The sequence below is a fragment of the Homalodisca vitripennis genome, unplaced genomic scaffold, assembly GCF_021130785.1.
Source record: "Homalodisca vitripennis isolate AUS2020 unplaced genomic scaffold, UT_GWSS_2.1 ScUCBcl_9090;HRSCAF=17467, whole genome shotgun sequence".
Lineage (NCBI taxonomy): Eukaryota > Metazoa > Arthropoda > Insecta > Hemiptera > Cicadellidae > Homalodisca > Homalodisca vitripennis.
The window spans coordinates 1-21142 of NW_025785197.1; the positions used below are offsets into that span (position 1 = coordinate 1).

Genomic DNA, 21142 nt, shown 5'->3' on the forward strand with positions numbered 1-21142 from the left:
AGGTTCCAATATCAGTATCATCGTTTTCATTTTTTTAATTAAAAAAAACTTACGGAACATAGTTTTCATTTTAATTTACGTTGTAACTTTAAAAACCTAATTTGACATAACCAATATAATTCGGAACCGTAACCACTGTAAGAGTTGTAGAAGCTATATGCTTTATTGTAATAAAAACACATTCTACGTAGATAAAATCACGTATCGATTAACTTTGCACTTTAAAGGAATGAAATAAATAGGTGTAAGTATTGTGTGTTATACAATATAGTAGTGGAGTGCACTTGCTTTTGATTAGATATGAGGGATAGTTAATAGCGAAATAAACACTTAAAGCACCTGCTAAATAAAATAGATTTTCAGGGAATATAAGCTCATATTTATTTATGTCCGCCTGTCTATCTGATTAATAGCTCTGGAAACTAACCTATAGATTTTAAATATTGCATGAAGCTTAATTTTTTATATTGGCATCATTGAGTTCGAATGAGAGTGCATCCGTGGGATTTGTCACAGCGTTAGAGAAAATATTTATATTACCCTTATAAATAACGAATATTGTAGTGTCATGCAAACATATTAACATATGTAGCCTAAAAACTATTACCTAAAAGCTTTTACATACATACCTTTCAATGGAACAAGTTACGCACTCGAGGGGGGGTTGTGGTGTAATTTTAATTAGTAATATATTAATTAATCCTATTTTCGTGGATGAAAAACTCAGCCATGCACTTTGTACCTACCTTAAAAGTATTAAATTTATGATCGGACTCTGGCAACTGCACTTATGACTTGTCTCCAGGAAGGGGATGGTGTGTGGCAACAGCTGGAGTTGAGCGGCCAGCTGAGAGGTGCTCTCCTGGAGAACCTAAAGCCTGCGACACGTTACTCGGTGCATGTCCAGGCCGAGGGCCCCGCGGGGCGCAGCAAGCCCAGCCAAGATCTGCAGTTCAAGACGGAGCCCCAGCGCCCCGCAGGTCCACCACTCAATGTGGCCGTCAGGGCCGTATCTTCCACCCAGCTCCTGGTCACGTGGGCGCCTCCCCTACCTGAACTCCGACACGGTGACATACAAGGCTACTATGTGGGCTACAGGGAGATTAAGTGAGCTCTCATTCTCTAACTCTGTGTGCAGGAGTAGTATATCTTGGCAGTTTTCAAACAATTTACGAATAAGTATTTACCGGAATCAAATTCCTTGTATCGAGTAGGTACTCAGCTAACTAGGGTGGTAGTCGAGTCAGAGTCAAACATATATAAGTTTACTGCTTACACAAAATAACGAGATAGCGTACATAAATTAAAGTACGTTGAATTTAGGTGATATTAAAATGTTACTTTGAATAAGAAATTCCCTTTACTGCTCAATTTCTTTTATTTTGCACTAAGTCGGTAGTGCTTTTTGTGAATAAAACCTTTTTCTCATGTACAGATATTCTTAGTCTATGGCTCAATTCAATTCAATAATTCTTTATTGTCATTATTTTACAATTATTTAAAATTGTATGCCATGCGTCACTAATCCTATTTTTCAACCAGTAAGATTCGTCATGTTAACATAAAACATTTCAAATTAAAATTAAAAGACATTTCTAATAAAAAAATAATAAAAATTATTCAATAAATTTTACACTAATACATATACACGTATTTTAAATTCTTTCATATCAACTGAGTCGCACACCCTTCAGTTCCCCTCTTTCAGTTCTGACAACGGTGGCTGCTGTTCCAGGTACCCACTTACGGCTTAAAACGTGTTTGCTATTAAATATACTTTCAACGCCTTTTGAATTTTGATAATTTTTTAAGATTATATTTTTCCAGTAAATAAATAATAAATCTGACACCCATCTGGCATGAGAGATGGCCATGAAGCTTTAGCATATGTTGAGCAACTCTGTAGTTTTCCCCTGCTCTTGTATTATAACCACGGACTTCCCTGCCTTGCACCAACGTGCACATACAGCGCAGGCAATATCAGTAATTTAGGTGCCTTAAAGGATTATCTAGAAGAGTCTCGAGAAGTTAAATAATAAATAACTTTTTATTATGCATACAGATTTTTTGTTATATAAATATTCTTTGAAAATACGAATTTGCATAAGTACACCACAGTGTAATTCAACAACATATGTGTGGGCAAACAAGTCCATAGTAGGCAATTCTTAGGCAATTCTTAATATGGCAATACATTAATTTACAAATACTTTTAATATGGATACTCCAGGACAGACAACAATCTATATTGATACCAAGAAATTTAGTGGAATATTTTTCGATTAATAATTGTTCAGCAATCATTACCGATGATTCGTATTTACTTAAATTTCTCTGGATATTAACAGGTTGATTTGGATTAGTTGGTTACCAAATTTATTTGTTTAAGATACTACAGGTATTTAGCTATACCATTTTATTCAAAATAAAAACAAAACTTTTAGACTACATGTATGTAAATATAGAACACTCGATCCCTATGTAATCAATATAGAACGTATTAGGGTGGTGTAATCGGTGTTTGGTTGGAACCTGTTTTTATAAATAAACTTTACTCCTTCAATACAAATTATGGAAAGACGTAAAAAATAATAAATTTTGTTATTACGAGTATAATATCAGGAATTACAGACATTTCAAGTAGGCCCTTTAACAACCATGCTCAAATAATAACAGCTAAATATAAAAGTCTACATTTTAAAGTATGTATATACAAGGACTACTTCTTTAGGGACTTTAGGGATTTTAATGACTTTTGACTTAATTAAGGAGGTGGAATATTACAACTTTTTGTGGCACTTCACGCAATTTAATTTTGAAAAATAAGTATATTCTTTTTAAATGTTATTCCAAACAATCTTTATATAAGTGACAGTCACTGAAGATATTCAAATATCGTTATCCAATTTAGAATTAGGTTTAAAGATAGAGCCCTGAAGTTGAAGAGGTATATTTTTATAAGTACCACTAATCTATCACTATATTTTATTGAATAGCCCCAACGATGTCAGTAACAATTTTTGGCCAATGAGGAGAAATCCCAAGTCTAAAGGGAGACTAAATTCGGTCTTTAAGCTTGTAAGGTAACACACTCATGATGTGATAAATAATGGCATTTCACTGTAGTTAATGAAATAAATCCCAATATAAAAACCCAGTCACAGAAAATAATCTACGTGTAATATGCCATTTGTTAAGTGTAACTCCCTTTTACAGATGTATGACAACAAAAATTTACTATCACCTATTTTATATGTGTATAAATTAATGTACTTATTACATGACCTTTACAGGTAATAGTATGATCAAGTGAGTATTTTTTTTTTCAAAATAATATACATATACATTGTTTAAATTAAGTAATTCTTTGTTAATACAATTTTGTACCTTCCACTCATCTGTTAAATAGGCATATAGTAAAATACACATAAAATCACACAGTAAAATATGCATATAGTTATCTTCAACAGTTTTGATTTGGCCCTGATATACGGTACCCCTAAATGTTACTTTAAAGCTTTACCAATTATTATTGTATTATGATCTAATATTTTCATCGAAAAAGGTCTTTGACTAACAATTATTTAACAGATAGCGATATCACTGCCTGAAACTGAAAACTCTTTTATTATTTTAGATCAGTATATATAAAATTGTTACTCACATATGAAATTCAATACACATTTTCATGACTACTCTTCACTATAATATAGTAAATGTGTCTTGATTGGACTGCACATTTAATATAACACAGTTTGTGAAAGTATATTATTTTTATGTTCAGTATAAATGACGTTAATTTCCATACATATTTTGTTACTAAGAATCCTTGAGACTCAAATCGGTAGTGTTTAACATTGTTTAGAAAAAATTTTTAAAATAATAATGCAAGTTTTATACAAAAAATGATTTATTTAATTTGACAATAGTTTTATGTTCTATAATTAACAGAAAAATACACAATAACTATTTAAATTATTAAGGTCTTTGATTTTTAATAATATGTTGCTATGTAAAAATATCCAGGTTAGAGCTATATTAAAAATGTTGTTGCTTTGGTAAACTACCAGGACTACAACATTAGGCATTGCCTTGGATGAGGAAATGGCATATTTGGCAGGGAAGAATGAATCCATCTATGTCATCAATCAATAGTTAATCTATTCAATGATACTCCAGCTCTCCTAATGGTAACTACAACATGACGGCGGTGAGTGGGGTGAGCGACGAGGGTGGCGGAGAGCTGATACTCTCGGGACTGCTAAAGTTCACCCGCTACTCTCTGGTAGTGCAGGCCTTTAACCAGGTGGGCCAGGGGCCGCAGTCGGAGCCTGTGTCCGCTCAGACTATGGAGGACGGTAGGTAGATTCTACACTACTCATTTATAACCCACCACTTTATATTCCTTACATATATGGTCAGCACGAGTGAATGTCAGAGATTTAAAAAGTATGTACAGTGAGTAGTCTTCCTTACTAAAGAAGTATGGTTCGATGTGGCAGAGAAAAAATATACCAGCATAACATTTACATGGTTCAACAAAAACTGGTAACAAAATCGAAGTTATTGAGTTGCGGATGGCTGTTCACAGGAAGAACGAAATAATAAAAGATTAAAATTGTGTGAAAAATGGTTTTATGTGACGCTACATGACAAAATCACCTCACGTTACGGTGCGTGGAGGATGTTCTTGGGCTATTGAAATTGCCCTTAAGGTGACGTCGTGCAGTTATCCCGTAGCGAAACAGAATAGTCCATGATGATCGAGTGTGCTCAAGCAGGATTGGCTGAACTAGAATTAATTTAATATTTTTTTTAATATATGAATTATTTTTACTGTAATTTTTATTCATTCAAGATTATAAACGCTTTTGTGCCAATAAAGACTCATGGTGTTGATATTCTGATAGTATTTGGTCAGTTCAATCAATACATTATTACTTTAAAGAGAATAATTGGTTACTGCAATTAATATATAGTAAATAATGAAGATAAAATCTATGAAATGAGTGTTTTCTCTTTAACTTACAACTCAATATTAAATAAAGAAAACGTTATAAAAATAAATGCACGATTTTGGCAGTATTTCGCACACCATTGATAAATAAATATTTCTAAAATTGCTCACCAAAATTGCAATATACAGATTTTATATTGATCGAGTTACACAAAATCAAGAGGTATAGCACAGTAATCAATTCAATTTAGTATACTGTAAACAATCGATGTAAAAATACAAATAACGCTGCAAAATTGAGCCTGTCTGGTAATCGATTAGTATAGACGAGGTCAGTTTGAATTATTAAAAATTCCAATATTTACTTATTTACTCACGGGATATGATCTATGTAGGAGAGATTATGGCTAGGCAGAAGGAGAAGAAAGTCGAAAAATGTCTCATAAATATGTTGCAAATGCCACTGCAATATTTCCTCAAATGAGTTCTGATTAACTAGATCTTAGGACTGATATTCTAATCCTTTTGTACTGAACTGATAGAAAATGTTTAAATGAAAATACATAAATAATTAACATAAACTTATTAGTTATCAGATCGCATAAAAAGGTATCACGAATAAATAAGGAATTCATTAACAAGTGGACCTGGAGGCGGTTAAATAATATAATATAAATGTTGCTGGGATGTCATACATGTCCTCTTCAACTTGACGTTTGTTCAAGAGCTAGAGGCAAGATTGCAGAGTTTCACGAGAGGGGAACTTTCCCTCTAGATCTCTCCCCTATAGTGTGTTTTTAATTTCTTCCTGTGCCTCACGGCCTACTCAAACATAATAAATGACGGAAATGAAGAATACTATATGACCGACGGGGACATGATTGTGTAACAATATAAGTGTAGGTAATATATGTGAATGAAGGCTACAGGAATAGTTCATTAAAGTCATAGAAGTAAGTCTTGTAGTTTTCGTTTATAACATTGACGCGCATTGTATCCATCAGTTCCCAGTGCTGCGCCCGAAGATGTGCGATGTGCGGCTTTAAGTTCCCAGTCCGTCCAGGTCAGCTGGCATCCCCCGCCCCACATTCACAGCAACGGTATAATCCAGGGATACCGACTCTTCTATGACACCCATGACCAAGGTGCGACAAGTACAGTAGCATGCTTGTTCATTTTTCCAAATTTCCCTCCAGAGCAGCTGGAAATTAGCGGCGTCCCCAACAAGAACAGTGTGTAGCTGGAAGTTTTAATAAACGTGTCATGAAATTGTTCTAGTTATTTAAAAGCTTAAAGATAATTGAAAACAAAGAGATTCTTTTATTTGTAGTAAAGGTTAGTAGTGTAAAGAAGCTTTTTCATGAGTACATTTATAAGTTTCAAACTGACAGCAACTTCATCACAGAATAATTTAAACAAATAAAGTAAGTACATTATACTGTGTAATAGATAAATATTTGAACATGAATATATATATATATATATATATATATATATATATATATATATATATATATATAAGTAGATATGAATATGGGGTTTCTAGGACACTTTTGGGACAGACAGAAAATCAATGTAAAATACTGTCCATTGAACCATAAACAAATCTGAGAAATCAAACAGGAAATCACGAATGTTAAATAACCGAATCTATATCTGTTTTACTGTTCATTGTAGGCTTCTAATTTCTTAAGCTGTTTTAATGAAAAAAATCCAGAAATCTTAATGAAAAAATCTATAAACGGAAAAAATGAAATTTGCTAACAATCACTCGAGAAGTCGGGGAGAATGTGAGTAAAACCGCATTCTTTTCACGAGGTTCTTCATTTACTTTCTCCAAATGTACTATAAAATCATCAAAGATTTCAGGTTTAAAATCGTAGTCAAATTCAATGTCCAAATAGTGAAAGATTATAGGTAAAAATCTTCTCATAATAAACGCGTGTATTTAAACCTACAAACCTAATGTATTCTTTGAAAAGGAAAATAATTTTTTCAACGGTTCCAAGAGATAAGTAAAAATTTTTATTCTGTTTTCTAAATTCTGTAACAAATTGTGTTTGTTTTTTACCTCCATATTGCAATTTTGTAAGCAGATTATTCAAATGTGTTTAGTTTATTTCGAAATTTCTTAGGTTTAGGTCTTTCGTACAAAATTAAATTACAACCTCTACAAACTAAATATCTTTTATCGATAATTTCTCCTCTATTAGAACACTTGTAACAGTTGGCATTATACTCTTCCATTTTTACAAAAAGAATAAATGGAAGGTATGGAACTAACTCTGCCGAGATATAAATTTTTCAGCGCAAATGTTTATGTTTATATTTCAACTACCGAGATAAAAAGAAATGATTTTATTTTATTATTTAACTATTTTGGATATTTTGTCTATGATTACAAAGATTATTCCGGAAGAAATCGTGATTTTTCATCAGCGAAAGAGTATATTTTTAAAGTTTTAGAAGGAATGAAAGAGAACAATATGAACATCATTAACTACTGAATTTCTCTAATATCGTTCTTAATCACATCATAGGCTAAAAATTTCTCAGAAACCACAACCACATAACAAATCGCGTTTGTAACAGCATTTTGAAAATCCATATTGATAATTATATCGTTCTTTGAAGCAGAAATATTTGTCAAACTCTTTGTTGTATCAATGACATAAATAGGTCTATTCGCTAAAAATTCTTTAGGATTATAATACATTTCCATATTTTTGTAGTAAACTTTCTTAAAATCTTGATACATCTGATACATGATTCTGAAAAGACCTCCTGAAATGTTTAAATTTTGTAATTCATCTGGATAATAAGAACCGTTCAATTTTACTCTGATATTTTTTACATTCAAACTATCAAACTTTGAAGGATTTTTCTCTTGATTATTCTGTCTATCTGTTTGAAAACCTATAATAACAAACTTAGGATTGAAGATATTTCTATAAATATTTGTGATATCGAACGAATAAGTTGTTCCGGAAATACCTTTTTGCTCAATACATTGCCAATCTAGTAAAATTAAACATAATGTTTTGACTTTTGTAATTTCATCAATCAACCTTATTTTACTCGTGATTTTATAATCAATCATTGGAACTCTAATAAAAAAATCTGTAATTGTTATTTTTTCCATCAACAGGCATAACATTTCCAGTTGCAGTCTTCAGAATCACATCATCGTCTTCTGCTCTTATAAAACTTAGATAAAATCCTCCTTTATAGATCGGAATAGTAACATTTTCAAAAATCCTAATCCAAAATGAGATAAATTTCCAGCTGCTTCAAAAACACCAAATTTAAAATCTGATTCAAAGCCATTAGAAGTTTGAGAAATAACACTTTTTGAATACGAAATAGTTCCTTTAATAGTGCTTAACTGACCACAGTTTTCGACTTCTTCTATCACTTTATTGTGTTTTCTTACTTCAATCTTAGAAAATAAAAAACGGTATAAAATTATCGATTAATCTAACATTATCAGTTCCAAGATATGCTTGACCATCTTGTTTTGTTAAAGTTCCAGAAATATAAAACTGGAAGTTAGACGAGCAAAAGTTATCTCCAAAATCAATATTAAACTCAGTTCTTTTATTCGGTTTCATTCAAATGTTGTTTACTAATTGGATAGAAATTTTTAAACTCCGCCCTTTCAATATCACTAGCATATTTTCGGTAGTCCGCCATTTAAATAAGAGAAAATTTAGAAATTTTAAACATCATGTATAAGAAAGATATCATTTTTTCATCGATCTAATGTACGTTTTTATAAGAAAAGATATAAATTTTAGTCATTTTTAATGATCTACTTCGTCATATTCGGGATTCTCTTCCTTAAATTTTGCGATCTCGGTCACATATTTCAATAAAATTTGCACAGGATAGTAACCGCTATCTATAATATTGTTCCAATCAACTGTATCTTTATTTTTCATCCAAAAATTTTATACTCAAGTGTTGATAGAGACAAAGAACAGACATATGATCTTTTAATTGATAATGTATATTTTCTTGAATGAACTCTGGGGACAGATTTTGATATTTAGCAATGTTATACCAATTCAATTTGTTTACGTATAATCTCATCATATCTTCGGATAATTCATATTTTTGAGAAATATCATCCCAATGTTCTTTTTTTCAAATCTCTTTCGTGTTGCATTATAAAAAGATCGAAAGCACTGTAATGTCCCGCCATCTCTATTTATTAGGAAAAAATTTCAAGTTTTTATAAATTGGCTCTTTTTTGCGTTACATTCAGCACATTTTCCAGAAATTCTCTTAACTCCATTGATATTTGCATAGTATTTTATATCATTTGTTGCAGTTTTTTCTTTACATCTAACACAGTATATGAGCGCCATTTATATAAGGAAATTTTATCATCCATAAAATCCTACATGAAGACCTATATCTTCCAAATCTTCCTCGAACTTATTAATTTTTTCTTCTAATTTTTGAAATTTGACAGCATAAGAATCATTGTATTCAACAAATTTATGACCAATATTCTCAAAAGTTTTCGTAGCATCTAAACTAAACTTATCAAAAGACTCTTTAAATCTAGTAAGTTTTTCATTAATTTCACCAACATCGTCTACTGATCTTTTACTTCTTTCATCAAGTTTTTCATAGACTTCTGTTGTAAAATCTTTAACATGCTGTTTATGATTCTCATAATTTTGTTTTAGTTCATTAAACATTTTAATAGGATCTTCTAATTGAATCATTACAACAACATCAAATGGATTAATTCCTTTACTAACACTGCTAATTCTTTTTCCTTTAAAATCTAAGGCATTTTTAACATTCGGATCATGTAAATCAACAATATCGATGTTTTCTGATAATTTTAGAGGTTTTAAAATTTGTTCTTTAACAACAACATCATGTTTGTCAATACCAGGTCGAACACCGACAATTTTTTTCTTATTAGCCAAACTAACATAATTCTTTTCAACTTTGATCGCTTCAGTAATTTTATCAGCTTTTTCGATATGAGACATTAAATTGGTAAATAATTTTTTTACACCATCATCAACTTCTTTTTCCAATGTTTTTATTTTATCAGCAACTTCATTTGAAACTCATGAAATTTGCAAGTTTGTTATCATATTCTGCTTTAAAATCTTCAATCTCGACAGCAAACATATCTGAATCTGGAAGGGTTTGTAATAAATTTTCTAACTTGTTATCAAACTCATTTCTCAAACTATCAAAATTGAAACTATTATCTACATTTTGAATAATTTGTGTTCCAAATACGTCAAAAATATTTTGTGAATCCATATTTTTTATTAAGTAATAATTTGTTAACAACTTCTTTAAAATCTTTACCATCACTCAGTTCATTCAACACAAAAACACATAAATGACCACAAATTGGGGGATCTTTATAGTCTTGAATCTGAGAATCATTGTAGTAGACGCTTGATTTTTTCAAATATTTAATCAATTCTATAGGTGGTTTGTCCTCAATTCTTCCATACGAATCAAAATAACATGCATTCTTATCATTTTTATAATAACAAATCCAATGCGTTCCACTTCCCATAATCGAGTCTAAATTCACAATTCCACATTCAAATTTCTTAACTTTTTCAGGTAATGTATCTCTCATGAAGATTCCTCTAAAATGTTTAATATTTTTGCAGATTTCTTCCAATTCCCCGAATGTTAAAGGTTTAAATTTTTTTTCAATGTTTGATTTCACGTAATTCAAAGTTTTTTCATCTAATCCAGATCCTGTAACATCTTCCAACTCTTTATCTAACCAATTTAAAATGTTTCGAACAATAGGAATCACATCCTTTTTAACGATTGGAGCAGCTTTACGAACATAAGGAACAACATTTTTAACAACTGGAATATTTTCTCCAAAATCTAATAAATCTTTCAAAAGTCCACCATTTTTAAGTTCTTTCAACTGATTATAAGAAAATTCTATTCTGGTTCCTTTATTGTTTTTCTTATGTTTTTCGAGTTTATTGTATTGTCTATTTGTTAAAAATATCTTATCTTCGCCATTTTTTAGTTGATCTATTTTAAATTGAATACTAACGGGTATTTTCTTCTTAAAAGCGGATTTTATTTTTTCTTTCTGATTTTTGCTGAAGTTTACGTTCACCTCCATTTATATAGTTAAAATTTCAAGTTCTCTTCGATTCCCATTCCTAGTTTTCTCTTCAAAAACATTGCTCCAGCTGTTGGAAGCGCAACAAATCTTTCACCTAAACTAGCATCTTTTGATAAAAATCTATCCATTGCTTTATCTTGCAAAACTTTATCTGCTATATGTCTGGAATTTGTGTCTCTATGTTTTGCATAAAAAATATCGTGTTCCATAGCAGCTTGATCTAATTTATTTATACCAGGATCTCCTCTTTTTAGTCTTTTTTCGAGTTTTGTGCCAGGCCCCAGATACTGATAAGTTGGTACGTGTAATTCAAAAGGTAAATTGTTGATGAAATCATTCAAAAGTCCACTACCCTCAATCATAGATGAACTTATTGCCGGCAAAATTCGTTTTAAATATTTAATTCCATCAGGTTTTTCAATCATTTCGTCAAGTTTGTTCGAAATAAAATCTTTAATTGCTTTCTTTTCGTTCAAAAAATTGTTGTTTCCAGCCTTTTCTTGAGCATAAATATAATTAATAATTCCATCGAGTTTTGTCAAATCGTTGATATATCTGTACTCAATCTTATTATCACTGTATTTTCTCACACCTGATCCTTCGATTCGTTTTTCCCAAATTGGTTTAATCAAATTGAGATATTTTTTACCTTTACTTGACTTAGGCTTCTTAGTAGATGGATCATTATTTTTGTAAATTGAGTCAGATTCCCATAAAATTTCTGTATACTTTTTCAAATCTTCTTCAGAATATAAATTATCTTTTGGAGCGTTATGGTCTGTTAATAATCTCCATAAACCTTGAGTACCTTCGTACATTTTTTCATTAATAACTATGTCATTATGTTCAAAATTTACGGGCAAATTTCCAATCATAAAACTTTTCTTTTTTCTATCCCAATACAAACCAAAGTTATCATCCTTCGCTCTAGGAAGGAATTTTCTACCAATTTCACCAATTATTATATCCGTCGTTCCAGGACTTATTGGTTCAACTATAGTAGATTCTTCAATGATTCTAGGTCTAAATGGTGTCGACGATGGTAATTTTGGCAATTCAAACTCAGATTCTGGAATCGAAATATCAGCAAATTGTCGTACAACTGGAACCAAATTCATTAAATTTTGATTATCGCTTAAAACATTTTCAATTTTGCCCTCAACATTTTTTATTGCAGAAGTTACAGGTTTATTGATTTTTTGAATAAATTCTTGTTCTTTTTCATCAATTCGAATCTGTTCTTTAAATTCTTTGATTAATTTCTTTTCTATTTGATCAAGTTTTTTTGCTTCTTCTGAAGTTACGTTCGCCATTTTATTTAGGAAAATTTTGAAACGTGAACGTGGAACGAGAACGTGAACGAGAACGAGAACGAGAACGAGAACGAGAACGTGAACGTGTAACGTAAAACGTGAACACGAAGCGTGAAAACGTGAACAGATTTACCGTTTTTCAGTTGTTTTCATAATGTAAATAAAAAGTAAAGATAATGTAAAAATAATTGTAACAAATATTTTATCGAGTAAATTTGTCAGACCACTGAGCAGCATTTATATTAGAAAATTTATTCAAATATTTACCATTTTTAGGCTTCAAAGTTAGATTAATAGTTAAAAATCCATAGTCTTCTTTCCAAATTTTATCACATAATTCATTAAAGTGGTTAAAACTCATATCAGATCCCACATAATTGTTGTAAATCTTTCTCGAATAGTGATCGTCTTGCTTAAAAACACACAACATATTCAAATTATTTCTAATAACTTGTTTATCAACCTTTGAAAAGCATTGGGAAAGATAGATACAAGATATGTTTTTGTGACGAGACATTACGAAATATTCCTTAATAACGTCTTGATTTTCTAAAATACAATAATCGAAAACGATTAAAGAATTTGGTTTACACTCGCTTAATGGAACTATGTCCTCAGAGGCATTATAAAAATATGATATTTCCTTACTTAAGTTCTTCTCAATGTTTTCAAATCTTTCTTGTAATTTTTTATAAGCGTCCTGTTCTAAAGATTTACTAAAAACATACAAATTGGAATAAGGAATCAACCTATTGTAGATAAAATTCAATAATAAAGTTGTTTTTCCACATCCACTTGAAACAACAATTAACAATCTGATTGGTTGATCTTTCTTATTTTCTTCAAACGTTTGAAGTTTTATCTGATCTTTTTGCTTTAAAAATTTCTCCATTTAAATAGAAGATTTTCATCTTGAAGCAATGCTTGCGAAAATGAAGCTGTTCAAGTTGACTTCAGAAAGCTGTAAATTAATTTTAAACTTGGAACATCCTATACACTTAGAGGAAGAATCAAATTATTTTATCGGTTTAAGCGGTTTTTATTCTGACAATTTTGTAATAAATATTAGTGAAAGTTCTCCTTATTGTATAGGATTTAGTGAGAAGAACATAACAAAATATTATTATGGTTTAAACAAAGGATATTATACTTTCGATCAAATAAAAAATTCCCTTAAAAATTATCTGAAAACATTCAAACAATCAGATAAATCTTTAAACTTTGACGAAAACAAGTTTGAAATGCAAAAAAATTATCTCTCTAATAAAATTCAAATAAAATCACCAGTAAGAATAATGTTTTCAGCAATTATTGTAGATTTATTAGGGTTTGTTCAAGAAACTATTGAGCCAAATCAGGTATATTTAGGAAATAAAACGCCAAAATTTAGACCGTTTGATGTAATTGAAGTACATTGTAAATCTCGTTGAACCTAGTTTTGAAAATCATACCGAACATCTTCACAAAGAATCGGAAATTTTGTACACTTTCTTTCCAAATGTTGCTTATGGATCAAAAATTAGTGAAAAACCGAATGAAATAGACTATATTCCAATTAGAAAAAATATGAAAAGAATTCAAAAAATCGTCTTAACTGTTCAAGACTCTGAAGGAAATTTATTGAAAAATGAGAGTAAAACTACAATTTACTTAAGATTGTTGAAGCAACGGACATGAATCAAGGGGGTCTATTGAATAGACTACCTTTAAACTTTCAAGAAAAGACTAGAAGATATACATTTTCAAGGGTATCGAATCGCGACTCTTACAAAAATTACATCCAGACACTATTTTCGACCTTTAAACTCAAATAATTGCTTGTTAAATTTTTTTTCTATCTAAATGGAGTCAGTCATAGATCTAAGAAATAATCAACTTACATTCGATAACACGAATATCTTAACGATTGTAGACGAAAACAAATGTGATCTGGTTTAAGGCTAAAGATGTTGCAGAAATTTTACAATATGAAAATACTAGACAAGCTATCATAAATAATATTGATAATGACGAGAAAATAGCCTTTAAATATATAAATTACAAGAGTCTATGCCATAGACCCTTTCAAAATCTTCATCCTGACACTATTTTCGTTAATGAATCTGGCCTTTATTCTCGAAATATTACTAGTTAAATTTCTTTTCTATCTAAATGGAGTCAGTTGTGAATCTACTCAAATTCAATAATAAAGAAATTTTAACATTTGTTGACGAAAATAATGAATTTTGGTTTAAAGCAAAAGATATTGCAGAAATATTGGAATTTAAAAATACGATGAAAGCGATTAGAGATCACGTTAAAGACAAATATAAAAAAAGCTACGATAACATAGATTCAGAAGGGGGGAACGAATCGTTCTTACCTTCAAACTTTCAAAAAAACACTATTTTCATTAATGAACCGGGCATATATTCCTTTAATACTGAAATCTAAAATGAAGATTGCAGAAACGTTTTAAAATTTGGTTCAAAGCAAAAGATGTTGCAGAAATTTTAGAATATGAAAACACGAGGCAAGCTATCATAAATAATGTCGATAATGATGATAAAAACAACTTTTGTATGTATAAATTACAGGAGTCTATCCCATAGACCCCGAGAAACAAGGGGGCTATTCGAATGGCCCCTTAACAATCTTCATCCTGACACTGTTTTTATCAATGAATCTGGACTTTACGATGAAAATGTTTCTAAATTTTATTAAACTCTAGAATTATGATATTTTGTCTGTAAATGTTTTTGAAGATGAGGTAACCATTGAATGATTCGTCCACACTCGCAAAGAGTCGGTTTCTTTTGACTTTTTTGAATAATTCTTTTAGCACAATCTTTACAATGTGCATGTTTTTTATTTTTACTATAATGCCAATCGTAAAATTTGGAAAATATCCTTAATTTCTTTACAAACGCAACATTTTTTCTCTTCTAACGTTAATTTTTCTATTTTAACGTATAATTCTCTGTTATATTTACTACGACAATCCTTACAATAATAGTATAATCCATCTTTTCTAGTCTTATCTTGAGAAAACTTCGTCAAATCTTTAAATTCTTGACACTTTATACATTTCTTTTGAGCCTCCATTTATATACAAAAAATTATAGCTTTGACTTTCTCAATTCATATTCGTAAAAACTTCCACTTATTTCTTCATTATTTAAATCTTTTATACTATAAGTTACAGGATCTGTGTTATTAATTTGATAAATCACAAAGATTTCTCTTGACCAATTGTTTCTTATATTTGTTCGAAAATGTTGTTTTTTTACTAACAATTCTTACATGTTCATTGACTTTAAATTTAGTTTTCGTGTGAATTTCTGGTGGAACATACTTGAAAACGGTCTCTAATAACTCCTTTTCTGCATCTTTATCTACGACTTTGGGCTTCATTTTGATTGTGCTGTGAACTGTATCGTTATAATTGTTTACGATTTTTTGAAGAATATCGATCCATTTAAAGTTTTTTATTAATCTCAAAAATTACTTTCATTCTCTCATTTTGAGTTCTGTTATATCTCTCTACAATACTTGATTTCTCTTCGTTTTCAGTATGATAAATCTTGATGTCGTATTTTTTCTCAAAACATCGTTAAATTCTTTATTTTTAAACTCTAAACCCTTATCTGTATGAAGTAGGTTAGGAGGTTTTGTGATTGATCCTTATGGCATCTTTTACTATATCTTCGACAGCTTTTGAAACATCTTTTACCGTTTTTTCTTTTTGATAGCTCTTGACCAAGCATATTTTGAGAAAGTATCAATAACATTTAACATATACTTGAATCCATCATTTTGATCCGAATAGTTAGACATTATAACTAAATCTGCTGCCCATAAATCGTCAATTCCTAAAGTTATAATTTTTCTCTTTTTAAACTTTTTTCGTACTGGTGCATGAATTTCTCTAGCTTCAATCTCGATTTCTTCCTTATTCTTAGGTTCTTTCTTTACTTGTTTTTCATTTGGATTCTTTATAAATTTACTCTTATTTGTCTTACATTTTGAACATTTTGCTGCAATTCTATACAATCCGTTTTGAGTTTGAACGATTTTAGAATCTATATTTTTCGTTTTTTTCTTGCATTTGTGGCAGTGAATCAAAATCATCTTCCATTTACATGTCAAAGTTTCCAAGTTTATTTTAACTCATCTAATATATCAGATTTTGCTTCATTTTTATAGCCATAAGGTACTGTATCGATCTTATTTTCTAGGACAATTCTCTTATCATCTTTAGCGTTCAGTGCCAGCTTGTTTATGGTAACTGTGTACAACTCATGTTTGTAGCTTTTGATTACTGTCATCTCCCTAAATTCTTCTTTATCTTCGAACAAACATCTCTTCAAGTTTTCGATATTTATTGTTTTATTTACAACGCTTTCTCTTAATTCTTTTACACCTAACTGGGTTTTTTATCTAGATATTTGTACGAGTACATCTTAGACCTTAAACCACAAAATTCTTCTAAAACTTCGCTATTTAGTTCGTCTTTGAATTTTCCTATGACTTTTCTTATTTTTTAGTACCGAAACATTTCATGATCTTTTGGATAATCGCTCGTATCAAAGTCCTCTATATTTTTCTTTAATAATTTTAAAAGGATCTCGTTTTCAATTCTAGGAAATAACTGTCTGTATCCATGTAACACAGATTCAAATCTGGATCAAACTTCTTTAATTTGTTGTAATAAAACTCGTACATTAGCAATTTTGAGAGGTCGAGAACTGAAAATCCTATGTAAAATCGGTTTGTTAATATTTAACCTTTTGTTTGTACATGTGACTCGCTATAACAGTTGTCGTCAAAGATGTTAAGGCATTTGAAATTTGTTTTCTTAGCTTGTTTCATTGAAAATTCTTCATTTCCAAGCTTAATATCACATCTGTTTCTCACATTTTCCATAAGATTTTCCAAAAACTGAGTTGTTCATCAGCTTATAAAAGTCCTTTTCAAAGTCGCTTGTAGCTTTGGTTCTCATGTTTGTGTTAAAATCAATGTATTCTTTCATAAAAGGCTTCTGATCGAATGCGATAACTCTATTCACATGTTTCAAAATCATACCTTGTTCCAAATAGAACTTCAAATTTCTCGAATGAACAACGTATTCAGTTTTATTTATCCAGTAGAGTTGTGCAAAGTTTGTTTTTAAAATGTTCTGGAGCAAGAGGTAAATCCTTGTGATGTTCGTGTAAATTCGTTGGATATCCAAGATCAACTTCGAGAATATAGCCATAATCTTCCGTCGCCAGTGAGTTCCAAAATAGTTTCTTTCCATTCTGCAGTTGTGTAAGTTTTTGGATCCATCCACTTGATTTCGTTATATGGTAAATTTTTTCAATACTATCGATAAATTCATAGGGAAATATTCCTTTTCCAGATAGAATTTTAAAAATCTCGTCTTCGTCATTTGGTTGTCTATCTAGAATTGCGTTCAGACCATCTTGTATAAAATTGATTTGTATGCTTGAAATCATCTTTTTTGAGGTTTTTAGCTAACTTTTCTATAGACGAGGCCATTGAATCTGAACGTATCTACGAAAGAAAACTTGATGAACTTTCTTGGTTTATCATCTTCAAACTCATACCCATAGACCAGAATTTACAGAATAATTTAATATATTTCTCATCGGTGTTTGCGATCAAATCAACGTTTCCATATTGTTTAGACCAATTCTTTTATGTACAAATGAGTATCGTAATTTGACATATTGTGGCAGAAAACGGGAATATTTTGAGGAAATTTGAGATTCAAGTTTACAAGATTAAATGAGCAGCACCTCGAAATTTGCCGGTTAAATGACAATGATCTCGTACTTTTTTTCTTGTTTTGATTATCAAAACCCTCACATTCACAAATATGACAAAGACTGGAATTTTGGTACGCTAATTCTTCTTCTTTCGGTCAATTTCATAGGTTTTTTGTTCTTAGAAATTATAATTTTTAGCTATGTATTTTTGATATTTTATTGAGCTCTTCAAACAATTTTGCAGGAACATTAGGCAAATCGTCTTCATTTTCGGCTCGATAACATATCGGTTTATACATGCGATTCGTCACATTTGACACTAAATATAGAGTAAAACCATAAGGAATGTGCGTCTGAATCTTGGTTGTAATCGATCTTTGTGGATTGTTCTTGCATGTCGGAATTTTTTCTACATATGCTCTCAAAATCCATATAAATAACGTAAGGATGGCTAAACTTCTTTTGATAATTAGTAAATGTTGTTGTTTGACCTGGGAAACGGCATAATTGGCTTACAAACTTCATGTTGTTTGCAAATTTCTAAATGATCTGTTAAATCTCCAGATTTGTAGAAATGGCTTAAACATCTTCTACAAAGAAATTTTCTTTCCTTATGCTTGGATAACTGAGAACTCACGAGTTTATTTAAATCGGTTATCAAAACATAATGAGATTTATCTTCTTGCTTAACATACAATAAATCAGATTTCTAACTCGGCATCATAAATTTCTGAAATTTGTAACGGAACAATATTAATTTTTTCATCATAAGTATAGATATTTATAGACATTTTGGATATTTGTACTTGGAATTGGAGCTGCGTTTCTCGAATAATTGTATGTCTTTCAAAGACATTGGATACTCGAAAACTGAAAATATCTCGTCATTTACAAATTTTTCATATTGTTTTAACACGTTCAGGATGAAATTTTTGATTTTTCAATTGCACATCGGATAGAGTAAATAAAGCAATAGTTATCTTCATTTTTGATATTTACACAAGCTTTCTTTACCTTTATTTCTTGTGGTAAATCGATATATGATCCTGCGTTCAGCATTTCGTGTTTATTAAGGCTCAAAATCAGTTGTTTACAGCGTTTTAAATGTCCATCCAGAACCTCGATTTGGATGATTTGTCTGTTCTCGATGTGTTAATTTATTAAATTGTTTAGAAATAAAGTCGTTTACATCAAAGATCTCGTCTGCTTTTATAGTAAAGTACATTGGACAAGTTTGTGTTTCACCGTTCACTAAAGTTCGTTCGTATTCCGCATTCTAAAGAGAGATTATCCTTTACTATTTTTCACAGTTTCTTGAAAATTTTTCGATTAAACTTTTAATTTCTGGGCGCAAAATAGAAAGATATTTGTAAATTGACATGAAATTGTCGTTCAAATTCGTTTAAAATGTATTGCTTAAATAGACCGTGTATTGAGGGATAAAACTTCTACATCAATGAATATTTTCAGGTTTCTCATTAATCGTTTTATCAATTTCTTCGATCATTTCTGACTTAGTTTTGTCGTTAGTTTCGATAGCCAATTTTTCAGCTATTGAATGAATTTTTTCATCATTAAATAGATTGAGATCTTTTTTACTTTCCTTAAAATTTTTCTTTAGTTCACGCAATTTTTCTATATTATACATGTTTTTGGTGATCGGCAATTTGATTTTCTTTAGCCCAAGTCCTCAAATAATTTAGTTCTTTTTCATAAATGTCTTTGTTTTTTAGATGATTTTCGACTTATAATGTCGGGTATAATGATGTTCGAAAATGTCTTTTTTGCAGTACGGGCAGGATATCTTTTTCCTATCCATTTAAATAGGGAAAATTTGAATCTGCCAAGTTTTACTATTTAGTAAAATATCTTTTTATTAAGCTGAAAAATAGCAATAATTCAGTAGATTTCTAAGGATTTTTATCAAAATTTGATAAAAATTAGCACAATTTATGTAGAAACAGCGTTAAATGTTTCTATTTATATAGGAAAAATTTAAAGATTTTGATACAAATCAGCAGAATTTATGATTTTTAAAACAGCGTTAGATTCTTCTATTTATATAGGGAAAATTTTGTATAACTCAGACTTTGAAAAGTGGAGAATTTTACTAGAATTTGACACAAATCAGCACAAATTGTAGTAAAACAGCTGTAGATTCTTCTATTTATTATAGAAAAATCTGTAAACTAAGACTTAAAATTTTTGAAAAAATAGTATAAATTATAGGACAAAATAGTACTATATTGGTTTGTAGGGGCAATTTAAATTCTTTATACTATTTTTTTCAATAATTTTTTCTTTAACTTTTCCAAGATTTTTTCATTAAGATTTTAATATATTTACAACAGAATTTTCGTAGATTAGAAGCAGATATGAGATTGATTCGAAGCATATTTCACTAAGTTTCAGCTTAAGAAAGTAGAATCAAACAGCTATAGATTCGGTTATTTTTTATTCGTGAGTTACAGATTCGTTTATTGTCCTTTAAACAGTATTTTTACATTGATTTTCTGACTGTCCCAAAAGTGTCCTAGAAACCCCATATTCATATCTACTTATGTATATATATATATATATATATATATATATATATATATATATATATATATGTATCTATTTCACAGTATTTTGTATATAAGATTAGTTTTAGAATATCTTACAGAGGTTTTAAATAAAATAATGCATGCCACATTCCTCAATAATGCTCATTCTTTTCAGTGAAATATCCTAAGCACTGGCCTATTAAGTATAAAATGTTGTAAATTGTACTTCAAATGCCTAATCTTTTTGTGATAAGGATTACTTTATTCATTTTAGATATCAAGTTCATTTTGTATATCAGATAGTAAACATTTAAGGCTGTGTAGTTTTTATTAACTTCTATTCTTATCCCTTCTAAACCCTTATTTAGGTTATTTTACATAACCAGTCTCATAAATTTCTTAAATAACGAACATGATTAATTTTTTTGTTATTC

The 21142-nt window shown here is 30.0% G+C and overlaps 1 protein-coding gene across 1 annotated transcript; it reads left to right on the top strand.

Annotated features, from left to right (window-relative positions):
• The first annotated feature begins 790 nt into the window (after nucleotides 1–790).
• On the top strand, nucleotides 791–6210 carry LOC124374571 (Down syndrome cell adhesion molecule-like protein Dscam2). The gene is made up of 3 exons (XM_046832766.1): nucleotides 791–1107; nucleotides 4180–4358; nucleotides 5962–6210. Exons 1-3 carry the CDS (start codon nucleotides 791–793, stop codon nucleotides 6195–6197), a joined length of 732 nt encoding a protein of 243 aa, XP_046688722.1. The 3' UTR covers nucleotides 6198–6210.
• The last annotated feature ends 14932 nt before the right edge of the window (nucleotides 6211–21142 follow it).

Excerpts from the sequence above, each read along its gene's own strand:
- LOC124374571 (XM_046832766.1), top strand. The coding sequence starts at position 791 with ATGACTTGTCTCCAGGAAGGGGATGGTGTGTGGCAACAGCTGGAGTTG. Across the intron at positions 1,108-4,179 it reads GTGGGCTACAGGGAGATTAA|CTCTCCTAATGGTAACTACA; the intron begins GTGAGCTCTCAT and ends ATGATACTCCAG. Across the intron at positions 4,359-5,961 it reads CGCTCAGACTATGGAGGACG|TTCCCAGTGCTGCGCCCGAA; the intron begins GTAGGTAGATTC and ends TGTATCCATCAG.